The following is a 12,180-nucleotide window of genomic DNA, read 5'->3' on the forward strand; positions in this document are numbered from 1 at the left end:
GAGTACTGCAACATGGAGGGAATTAAGAGCTATTAAATAGAACTGTTAGAATAGAAGATTCACCAAAACGTTTGTTTTTTTAAATCCATCAGAAACTTTAAAAACCAGCCAATGGCTGACTTTGTAATGCAAAATAGTAAAAGGTCTGTGCTAGTGCAAGATAGCGAAGTAGAATAAACTGAGTGTAGTTAGCATGTAGAAAAAACTCTTAAACCAAGATTAATTTTTTTTCCTAACACTCCAACAATTGACCAAGTTACAGAACACAGTTGAGGATTTTTTCCTACACTGTTACTTGTTTTTCCAATAGCTGCAGATTATTACAATAAAGTTGAATATTCCATTAACCTGATCTTGATCACTGGAATATATCTGGTACCTTATCAATTGGTATAATACCCATTTTGTTAAATGTATTATTTAAAGTAATCCTTGAAGGATCTATTTTGTAGTTAAACAGATGAACTGTTCATTCAATAAACCATATTTTTCATGTCAAAGTTAGGCATTTTAAATGCCCCATCATTGTATTATCATGAACCCCCCTGATAAAATTAAGACTTTGATAGTCAATCTCTACAAAGTACTGTATTCATGAGATGTGTTCACCAGCAGCTCTGTCTCAGCAAGAAGAGCTTAATGAGGGCTGTGCTAAACCAGTTATCTATTTCCTTCAGAGACCAGAGTCAAAACTCATCTGGATATTGCACACAGATTGAATGTAAAAGAGTGCTTGCATTATAGGACATGGTAGTTTAACTTAAGAGCTCATAGATCTTCACTTTTCCTGAACCTCTAAGTAGTCAAAGCATCCTGAACATGGATTAAGTTTTACTTAAATTTAAAGGAAAACTGCAGGAACTTTCTAGAAGCGCATTGAAGTTTGTCTAGTTTCACTATAGCTTCTTTAAGTGCCTCTATGTTCCTTTAATACCACTTTTTAAAAAAAATTATTATTGATAACCACACACACACACCCCCCACCCCAGTGTGAGATACAAGGATATTAAGTAGAGGAATTTTCCTGTGATGAAAGTATACCCAGGCAAAAGACTGTACAAAGGACTGCACACTTTTACAATACTAATGACTTATATCTGTTGTAGTTTATATGCTGGGTGCAGAAAAATCTGTGTCAAGATTTAGTAGAGAAAAATGGAGAGATGAAAATACTTTGTGAACTCTTGCAGCTTCCATTTTCCAGCCCACTCCAGACAGACCTAAACATTTCTTAACGTGTTTATTTATATCATTTTAAAAGGCCAGATTCTGGAATTGTCCAATTGCCATGCCAAGCATTATCATTTGCTTGATCTAAATTCTTGTCAGTGTTGCTACCTATTTAGTAGTATAATTACAGTGCTATAGTTCTGGTCTACATGAGGAAATTGACAAGCCCTAGAACAGACAATAAAATTAAGAGACCAAATTCATTCTTCGTGTAAAAAAAGTTATATTGGGATGAATTTGGCACAGCTTTTCATGCATTATTATGCCACATGAAACCATAAAGTTTATTTAAAACGGCTACACGACTGATGAGACTATACTCACTGCTAGATTCTTCCTATATTGAATAATTTCCTCAAGTTAACAAGACCTTCCTATCCAGAGGAAAGAGCAGTGATTCATAGTGGTAAAGCAAGAGGGAGGATGAGAGGTTCGGTTAGTGATTTTCAGAGTCAGACAAGAGACATGTCTCAGCTTCAGGGAATAATCTAGTTTGTTTTTGGAACAGAGTTAAGAGCTTTCATTAAAGTATGCATGGGATCTCAATGAGATATTCTGAATTGTTGCTTACTAAGGGGCTGCAACAAGCAAAGGGTGTGTATTTACCAAATTTATAGTCCAGTCTGTATTTTGTGGTATTCACAGGATACCACATTACTGAAGTTAAACCCAGGATTCTTAGCACATTGTACCTCTGTTCCAGTGATGCCAGTTTTGATGCCTTGTTTCTTCTCTTCCACCCTCCCCAACAGTCTTCATGCTTTCTTTCCCCACAACAACTCCCTTCTCCACTCAAATTCCTCCTCTTAAGTTACCCAACTACTAATGGCTAGTGGACGAAGCAGCTGGATACTGCCAGACACTCCCATCCCCACTCTTCAGACACTTGTCCTACAAAGTAAGCTCCTCAGGACAGTGATTGTCTTACAGGTTTGTATGGCAACTAGTACAATTTTGGGTGTGGCTGCAATTTAGGTCTGCAGATGCCTGCAGGAGTCATCCCATTGTCCTCAAAAGATCCAGATTGGTATTTAGTCAGCTTGTACCTTCAAGTTTAAAAACCCCAAACCAGGATGGCCATTATGACACCCAAATTTGTGGGTAATAGAGGTACCTAGGTGAAGATAAACTAAAGTATCCTATGGCTGGACAGTAAGACAGCAAATGTTGGGTCTCCCCCACAAGATGTTACATCTACACATGGGGGGGGGGGGGGGGGTTGCGCTCAGGGGGGGAGTTTCAAAGCCTAAAAACCCTTGTTTAATTTCAGAACAATTGCAGCTGATTCTCTTCCTCCTCTTCTCTAGAGCTATGGTTTTAATCATCACCAAACCTGCCAATGACCTATTTTCTACAAATATTTGGCAGTGGAGTTGGAAGATACATTAAGCATTATAGCAAGAGAATCAGTATTAGCTATTGCAGTCAGACGGATGTGTTTATACACCCAGACCATTCAGCAATTCCACAGCTGAAGTCAGTTTTCAATAAGGTATAAGACAAGTGCTTTTGTGAAACAACTCACAATAAAAAAACCCACAAGCATGAAACTTAAACTTCAGGTTGCTTTAGACGTATAAGATCACTGTAAAAATACAAGCCACTAATATGGCATTTAGTAGATCTAATCCACAGGTCTTCTGTTGTTCTAGCACATCCCTTAGGAAAAGCAAGCCACTAAATTGGCATGAATTATTCCTGGGTGGGGGGTTTTGTGGTTTTTTGTGTGTGCACTAACACTGCTACAGAGGCCCCCTGAAGAGTTTGGTGCACCACATTAAAAGCAAGCATGTGAATGAGGTACTTCTTGGAGGTAAGGGAGAGAGTGCCTTATGTCTACACAGCAACTAGATACCCATAGCTGGCCCATGCCAGTCAGCTCTGGCTGTGGGGCTATTCCACTGCTGAGTAGACTTCTGGGCTCAGACTGGAGCCCAGGCTCTAGCATCCTGCAAGGCAGGAGAATCCTGGCACTTGGGCTCCAGCCCACACTCGGAAGTCTACACAGCAACAAAACAGCCCCACAGCCCGAGCCTAAGTCAACTGGCACAGGCCAGCCATGAGCATCTAGTAGCTGTGTAGACATCCCCACAGAGTTGAGAGAATCTTGGCACCATTCTCCAAGCAGGCCTCACTGTAACTGTCAGTGCTATGATTAAACTCAGATAGCAGCTTTATTGTGCAAAAATCAGGGAGGCCCTTTCCCTGCACAGAGAAAGAAAGAGTCAGCCAAATAAGGCCGTTTGAGTGGTACCAAGCCCGGAAAGGGACCAGGAGATGATGTTGTTCAGAGGAAGCCCTTAGTCATCAGCTTCCTTCAGAAGCTGGAGCAGAGCCAGAAGGCACCTCTCAGACATCAAATCTCACAGTGAAAAATGTCAGTCAGTTGAGAGCAGAGATGCTCAGATCCCATCAGCTCATGATGAAAAAGCAGCTTTAAAAATAAGTCACAACAGGCTAATAAGGAGTCCCTCCTTTACTTTAGAAAGTTTTAACTAGCTGTACTTCCTGCTAGTTGCACAGGGCTAAGTGAGCTATGCCGAGCTGTGCAGCAAGATTTTGCTTCACACCAAACATTATATATGAGACATCTGAAACAGAGTTTCCTCTTGAGGCAGCTGTGCCATTTCCTGTCAAAAAGGAGTCCATATTAAGGCATCTTAAGCAGGGATATTTCTTTTCTTTCTTTTTTTTAAAAACGGACTGTTCTTTACCTTCAGAGGGGATTAATCAGACACATACGAAGAGGAAACAGTCAGCATGACAGAGAAAGCACTTCAACCCCTGCTGCTCCAAGGAAGGAATTGCCTGCAATTCAATTGCAAAAATACTCTGGTGTGTGAGAGAAGTGCTAGATTAGCAATCCTGGGGAATTAAGTGTTCTGTTTCTCCACAGAATTATGGTACGAATAGCAGCTGTGAAAGCATAGCCATGCTGCCTTTTTAAGTATGCTTCAACACTGATCTAGCCATTATGTTCTTAGAGACCTAGAATAGTCTGTGGTAGCCAAAGTCCAGAAGTGGGGGGGAGAGGGGGGGGAAGATGAGGGAGTTCAGGCTCTGTCTGTTCAATTTGTTGCCACTTCTGTGGAAGCTAAGAAGATCAGTTATAGTGGTGATTTGCCAGATGGACACTTGACCAGGAAGTGAACAAAGACCATGAATGTATTTCAAAAGTCAGCTACGAAGAGATGTTAGGGATAACTTTTGGTCACTACCCAGAAGGGTCAGGTCTGAAATTCTGCTTTTGCACTGAGGTTCTCCACATGACATGGCCAGCCAGATACTCCCCCTTCTGAAAAGGGAACCCTTTTGGCTAGCGTAAGGACAAAATACTGTAGGGAAGTTAGATGTGCAACAAAATGTAACTTGAATTGGTTTGGTCATTTTGGGGATTGGATTTGCCACAAAAACCCAAACCAATTTATTCAGTTTCAGACTTTTGGGGATTTAGAAGAAAGCTCTTAGAATTCTACTACTCCCTCCTCTCCTAATCCCCAACCTGCCAAAGAGGAGACATACGACTTTGTTTTAAAAAGATGATTTTTCCAAGTCATCTGATGGTACTAGGCTAGCCCACTACTAAAAAAAACATTAAGTAGTCCCCCTTTTGTTAGTCTCAACCCAGAATTTGTTGGAATGACTGAATTCCCACTCCCACAACCAGACAGGCCATTCTAAAAAAAAAAAAATCAGTGTTGAAGCACTCAGGCAGAGGCTGAAGTTGTAAGGGAAACTTGCCCTGCCACTGGCTTGTGTGTATAAAAATGCACCAGAACTTAAGCAAATCAATGTTATTTTACCAATCAATTGGATTTTGTAACCCCATGTATTATTTAAGTGCCAGAGTCCAGAACAGGGGTGGCCAATCTGTGGCTCTGAAGCCACACGTGGCTTTTCAGAAGTTAATATGAGGCTCCTTGTATATGCACCGACTCCAGGGCTGGAGCTACAGGCACCAACTTTCCAATGTGCTAGGGGGTGCTCACTGCTCAACCCCTGACTCTGCCACAGGCCCTGCCCCCACTCCACCCCTTCCCGACCCCTCCCCTGAGCCTGCCATGCCCTTGCTCCTCTCCACCCCCCCAAAGCCTCCTGCACACCATGAAACAGTGATCAGGAGATGCGGGGAGGAAGGCAGAGGAGCTGATCGGCAGGGCTGCAGGTGGGTGGGAGGCCCGGGGCAGGGGGAGAAGCTGGTGGCAGACTGCTGACTTATTACTGTGGCACTTTGGCAACATAATTGGTAACTTCTGGCTCCTTCTCAGGCTCAGGTTGGCCACCCCTAGTCCAGAAAATCCTAGTTAGCTAATTAGCCTCTCTCAGTTTGTATGGCAACTTCCAACACGTGTGTGTGTGTGTGTTCCATTCCATGCATCTCACGTAGTGGGCTGTAGCCCATGAAAGCTTTGCTCTAATAAATTTGTTAGTCTAAGGTGCCATAAGTACTCCTGTTCTATGAATACGGTTTCTAGTCCATTCAGCTCACCCCACTGTGCATAGGTATAACTGCACATTATATACGAGATAAAATACAGAATGCAAATATTCCTGCAGCACCAAGAAACCATGATAGCTGCTGTTCTAAAGTGATTAACATTTCAGAGATTGCTGATCTGCAAAATAATCAGCCCTTTTGTCATTTGACCATTTACCATTTAGCTTCCACTTCTTTTGCCCATCACAAGTATTACAGGGGTTTTGGGTAATAAAGTCTCATTAATTGAGACAATTTAGTCAGTGTGTGATTTTAGCCCCTTTTAAAAATTCTAAAATAAAAAGACAAGTTTCTTAATACACCACTATTTCCAGATAGTCAGTGTTTGTCATTTTGCTGGAAGAGATGCAATGGGACAGGAAGGGAGAAGGGAATTTTCAGTAAGCCAGAAAACAGTTCTGTCTGCCACAGGAGTTTGTTACTCTACCAAAACAAATCAACTGTATACTGGTATGGTACCATACCTGAATATGTTTGGATGTAGCCAGTCATAACCCAATACAATTTGAAGTACAAAAATGAGGAAGTATTTGAAATTCCCAGATGCCTCAAGCAACCCAATAGATTTCCCTGAAAAGGAAGTTCTTTGGAGGCTCTCAGTGCAGCCTTTTCATTTTAGGACCTCTCAGATTGGCTGCAGAGCAGAGAGACAACAGACTGCAACTTGAGTTTGCATAACAAGCTAGTCATTCAGGCAGCCATGCTAGATCAATGCTGAGACAGTACTTTTCAAAGTTAGACAAGATTCCCAAGTCCTATAAGGAGCCTCAGAATGGAAACACTTTTGTTCTCTATTAGAGAAGACAGAAGACAAGATATTTGGGACACCTTAATGTTCCTTGGCAACACATCAGGATTTGAACCCAGTTCTCTGGTGGTGCAGAAAATTTGCCTATTATAATTCAACCGGCATTTCATATGGTTGCCTCTCACTGGACCCCCAAAGTCAAGTCTTAGAGTAAATTCTGTAACTGTATAAAATAAGTACCAATGTGGACACAAGAACAAATGGATATAAACTGGCCACCAGGAAGTTTAGACTTGAAATTAGACGAAGGTTTCTAACCATCAGAGGAGTGAAGTTTTGGAATAGCCTTCCAAGGGAAGCAGTGGGGGCAAAAGATCTATCTGGCTTTAAGATTAAACTCGATAAGTTTATGGAGGAGATGGTATGATGGGATAACATGGTTTTGGTAATTAAATATTCATGGTAAATAGGCCCAATGGCCTGTGATGGGATATCAGATGGGGTGGGATCCGAGTTACCCAGGAAAGAATTTTCTGTATTATCTGGCAGGTGAATCTTGCCCATATGCTCAGGGTTTAGCTGATCACCATATTTGGGGTCGGGAAGGAATTTTCCTCCAGGGCAGATTGGAAGAGGCCCTGGAGGTTTTTCGCCTTCCACTGTAGCATGGGGCACAGGTCACTTCAAGGAGCAGAGAATCCTCCAGCAAGTTCTTAAACCACAATTTGAGGACTTCAATAGCTCAGACATAGGTGAGAGGTTTTTCGCAGGAGTGGTGGGTGAAATTCTGTGGCCTTTGTTGTGCAGGAGGTCAGACTAGATGACCATAATGGTCCCTTCTGACCTAAATATCTAAGAATCTATGAAAGTCAGCACATGTATAACACTGTATACAGCTACTGTATTATTAAGATTTGAATGATTGTCCTAGAGCAAGAAAATTCAATGATTCAAAGAATGTTAGAGAAACTTGGTCAGTATTGTTTGGAAGGGAGGCAGCAAGAGAAAACAAGTATATACAATATTGGAGAATAGCAAGGGAAGAAGCCACAAGAATATTTAAGAGTGATAAGTCAAGGGCCACCAGTTTAAGCCAAAAAAGGAACACAGGCCATTATAAGGAACTTAAACAGCAGTTTTGTTATACTGGATTAGTGGGAATACAGAATAGTGAACCAAAGACCACAACATTAATTACTCTTCAGGGAAAAAAAAAAGTCTTAAACTGACAAATTAGTAGAGTGGTGAAAATGTTCCCCCTGTTTTTTTTTTTATTAAAAACTTCCATGTTTCTCCAATTAGATTTTCTTTGCATGGACTTTTCCGTTAGAGAACACTAAAGGGCTAATACTCTAGAGACTCCATCTACCAGCCAGCAACATTTAAGTGCTGCTAACACAAAAAGCAGATGAGCACTAGCCCAGGCCTTGCTTATAAAATGATTGGGCCTAGTCTACAAAAGCCACTGTTCTGTGAAAGGCCAGTTCTGGCCAATCCCATTTCCCTATGGTGTAAATGAGGTTTTAGAGTGATTAAGAACTGAGCTGTTTAAGACATAGTGATGATGAGCAACAAGTTTTAAGTGGCCAAACTGTCTTTACAGGGTAAGACAGAATCACAAACATCCAAAAGTAAAAGAATATTTCATGTGGGACTGATGCTTATGTTGGTCACACTGGACCTAGTAATCCACTCAAAGTAAATCAGAACTAGTTTATTTGACCTTAACTTGTAAATGGAAAAAATGATAGTAAATCTAACTCCTTATGTCCCCATTTAATAGAAACACAAGAAAGTATTAACTCTATGAAGCAGTGCTTACCCCACAGGTAAGCTTTTTTTTTTTTTTAAATAGCTAAAAGTTATTAAATGAGGTTTTGAACCAGCTTTCACAGTGACAGCTCACTCACCTCAATTAGGTTCTGGAACACAGTGTAGTGTTCAGCTCTACTAAGCATGAAATGGTTAGGGTGAAAGATAGGAGCACTAGCCAGTCACAGTGAGACCAGCTCCCCCTCTTGGCCAATAAGCACTCAAGGCTCAAACAAAGGGGAAGAGACTTCAGTGCTTTAGGATGACTTGGGAAAGCCTTTAAACAGTCAACCATCTCCTTCTAATATGTGGAAACAAAAAAGTATATAGCCTACTCTTTCATGTAATCCTTAACTGCATACATCACGCAGATCTTTCAGAACAAAGAACAATGGTGAGCCTGAGCGAAACAAAGTTAGAGGCAACACCCGTTTAGGATAGCTCTCTAAATTCAGCTGCGAAGCCAGATACAGTTTTCCCCAAGAAAGAGTCTGGCAGGATTAGCAGACATTTTCACAATGGACTTTCTACATATCCTGTATAAACGCCAATGCCTCCACCCCCCACCCATGCCCCTTAACAAATCTTCTTCAGACCAGCCCTTGGGAGCCATTTCCCTCCCTTGATCACAAATGTGCTGACTGCTTGACAAAGAGAGCCCATGTACATCTCAAAGGTCACAGGTAGCACTAGTTCAAGGGTTAACAGAGTGGAGCTTTCCTTCCTATTAATGGTGCACCAAAGTTTAATGCTACTTGGCCAATTCTGAAAAGTGATGGAATGGCTGAAGGAAGCGTGATTTCAATCTAGCTCTGTTAAACTTTAGCCTGGCCGGTAGATGCTTAAAAAAACTGCAATAGTTTTTGATGCTTAGACCAAACAGTGACCACATCGGCATGTTTTCTGAGAGTCTGGTGAAACTCTATCAACTTTTTCCTGCCCAGCCGGAAGTGTTCCCTTAAACATTTGCTCCAACTGGCTCCTCCACGATGGATTTATTTTTGTGATAAGACTCATACTACAGCTATGTCTAACTACTTAGGAGGTTTCACCCATGTTTGACCTGGATTTGAAGGAAGAAAGTAGCTCATATTTTACTCTTTGAATTTCAGCCGTTTTGTTTAAAAAAAAATTAAGAATAGCACACTACTAGTAGTCACTTTCATCTAGAGAAATGGTTACATAGTTTTGCCTACATTTCCTGTGAGCCACATCTTGAAAATGCTGGACCTACAATTTCTCTGCAGTGCAGGATGCAGTGTCATTTTATTTTAGGTCTGCAATTATAACAGACAGGCCAGGAAACAGGAGGGAAGCTGGCTACTTGCTACTGCCTCATTCCAAGGAGCCCACAGTTCTGCACTTTGGTAGTAGCTTGGTGCATGTTTGAACAGCCCGCTTCAAAATCTGCTTCAGCATCTGAAGTTACAACATACAGCAGATATAACATACTACAATGAAGTGCTTGGAGTTCATATCTGCATCTATTTGAATTACTCTGAAAATAGAACCAAGCCCCTGGGCAAAGGGGGGAAAGCAACAGATTGAACACATGAACTCAATCTAGGGCGTGTGTGAGATTCTGAAATTGCAACAGGCACTTTATTACAACATGGCACATAAATCTGGATACAGCTTGTTTGCAGGGTAACCATACCCCTCAAGAATGCCTGCAGTATGATAAAAGTACTTCAACCCAAATCACATTATCTTCAAAAGTCCAGGGTAGTTTCATTAGATACAGGTACTTGGCATGTTTTCCTATGCTTAAAAAAGGGCTGTTGGTTTTTTTAAATGTAGTTTGTAGATTAACTGGACAAAGTTTTAACTACAGGAAAATCTTCAGAGTTTGGCCCTTCCATTTTCCAATAATGGAAAATACCAGTTCTGAGTTCAAGCAAGAGAAATTAAAAATGGAAAAAACTCATCCTTCTTATTAATCATTAAACTCCTACTACAAAAAGAAAGAGTCAAGTATGGACTTGACAAAACTTTCTCAAGCACTTGGTTCTCCCTAGCCAAGAAATACTTTTGAATCAAGTTGAGACAAGGCTCCCTAGCAACTCAGTCAAACAGAGACTTTAATTAGGAGTTATAAAGACACCAACCCCTATGTTCTTTGTGGCTGAAATGTAGCCATACTGGGAGTTATGAGAGTACATCCTATATGCATTTTTAACTCTCCATACTTTGATTTTAAAGGGGTCAGTAAATTTGTACTCAGGAAATATACACTCATAAGACGAGCCCTGCAGTATGGAAAGGCTTGTAAACTTGTGTAGGCTGAATAAGGCCCTGTCAATGGTGGAGACAGACAGACAGAAAGTCTGATTCAAAAAAGAGAAGACAGTGTAAAAAGAATGAATACTTAGTTTCAGGAGGAGAATTGCACAACTGCGCAATTAGTCAGCCAGCCACCTCCACCAAGGGCAGCCAGAAGCAAGTCTCAGGGCTGATTTCCACCACACACACCCCCACCACCCATTGACAGTCATCTCACAGTTAGCAGCAGCTCATCCAATGGAAGCTGGGCCAACACAGCCCAGCTCTTCTGAAGATTCACTCCTCCTTCATTTACATGGCAGAAACTCTCCCCCCTCCCCCCGCTGTTCTGGGAAGTCTGACTAGCATGACAAGAACCCGGAGGGGGGGGGAGAATAGGGGTATTTACTCCACCTCCAATTAACACTTTTATCCACTCTTGTTCTCACCGAGTTTGGCGGGCAAGGGTGAGTGAGCAAACGAACCCCCCCTGGCAGGAACCGCACACGCTCCACCATGGCTTCCCACAGCCCTACCCACGTTTCAGCTCGTGTCCGCGCCTCAGAGGAGCCCCTGCCGCCCAGGAATGGGATCATTCGCGGGAGACTCGGAAGCTCGGCCCGGCCGCCTGTTCCGCCAAGCGGCTGGCCGGCGAGTTCGGCCCGTAATCAATCCCGGGCCAGGGCAGCAGCAGCCACGGCTACAAGATTTCGGCCACACCTGTCTCCCTCCCCCGCGCCCCGGCAGCGGTTGCAGACCGTGCATCGGGCCCAGAGACGCCCCCCCCCCCCCGCCCAGAAGTTCAACTGAAGAGGACGAGTGGCCTTTTTAAAAAAAAAAAAGATTCCCCCCCCCCCCCGGCTCCGCACATCAGATACTGGCCAGCGGTGGTGAAATCCCCGCAGCGAGAAGGGAAATGCTGAGTCTAACCCAGCCCGGGGAGGGGGGGGGCAGGGCTCGGCCGGGGGGGAGGAAAGGGGTGGGGCCTGCCCTGCACCCCCCCCCGCCTCCCCGAGAGGGGACCCCTGTCTCCGCTCCCACTCCCGAGCCCCCCGCCCCGCCCACGCAGCGCCCCCCGCCCTGGCCCCGGGCGCCCGCCGGAGCCCCGCTGGCGCGGCTGGGAAGGGCTGCAGAGGGAGCGGCCCGCAGGGGCAGAGCGGAGACGGCTGCTTCCGTTCGCCGCCCCCCAGCAGCTGCGAGCCCCCTCCCCAGCCCGGCGAGCCCAGCGCCCGGGGGCACCCACCGTCTTAGGCATCTTCCCGGCGGGCTGGGCTGGGCACGGCTCTCTCGACTCCTCCGCTCCGGCTACTGCTGCGGGCTCCGCGCTTCCTGCTAACGGGACTCGTCTGCCTCTCCCGCGGCGACGCAAACCCCACCCCGGAGCTGCGGCCCCGCCGCCCGCCTTTATTCTGGGCTGGAGCTGCCGAGCCCCCGCCCCTGGCGGCCTCCCCCGGCTGGCGCTGCCTGCGCCCCGCGGCCGGCCCGGACAGGCAGCTCGCCGCCCCCAGCCCCCCACAAGCCGTGTGTGTCTCCCTGGCCCCCCGATCCCCTCGGCTGCCGCCTGCACCCCAAATCCCTCCATGAACCGCTGCCCGATCCCCGTCTCCTCGCCCCCCAACCCCGCCCAATG

At 44.4% G+C, this 12,180-nt stretch overlaps 1 protein-coding gene across 1 annotated transcript in view; it reads right to left on the reverse strand.

Annotated features, from left to right (window-relative positions):
* Nucleotides 1–11,932, reverse strand: part of MSN (moesin) — a 73,138-nt gene extending 61,206 nt beyond the window's left edge. Inside the window, exon 1 of the mRNA XM_074962384.1 lies at nucleotides 11,794–11,932. Within this exon, the coding sequence (XP_074818485.1) occupies nucleotides 11,794–11,805 (12 nt within the window). The 5' untranslated portion in view covers nucleotides 11,806–11,932. The remainder of the gene's footprint in view (nucleotides 1–11,793) is intronic.
* Nucleotides 11,933–12,180: the final 248 nt, after the last annotated feature.

The sequence above is a fragment of the Natator depressus genome, chromosome 9 (genome assembly GCF_965152275.1).
Source record: "Natator depressus isolate rNatDep1 chromosome 9, rNatDep2.hap1, whole genome shotgun sequence".
NCBI lineage: Eukaryota > Metazoa > Chordata > Testudines > Cheloniidae > Natator > Natator depressus.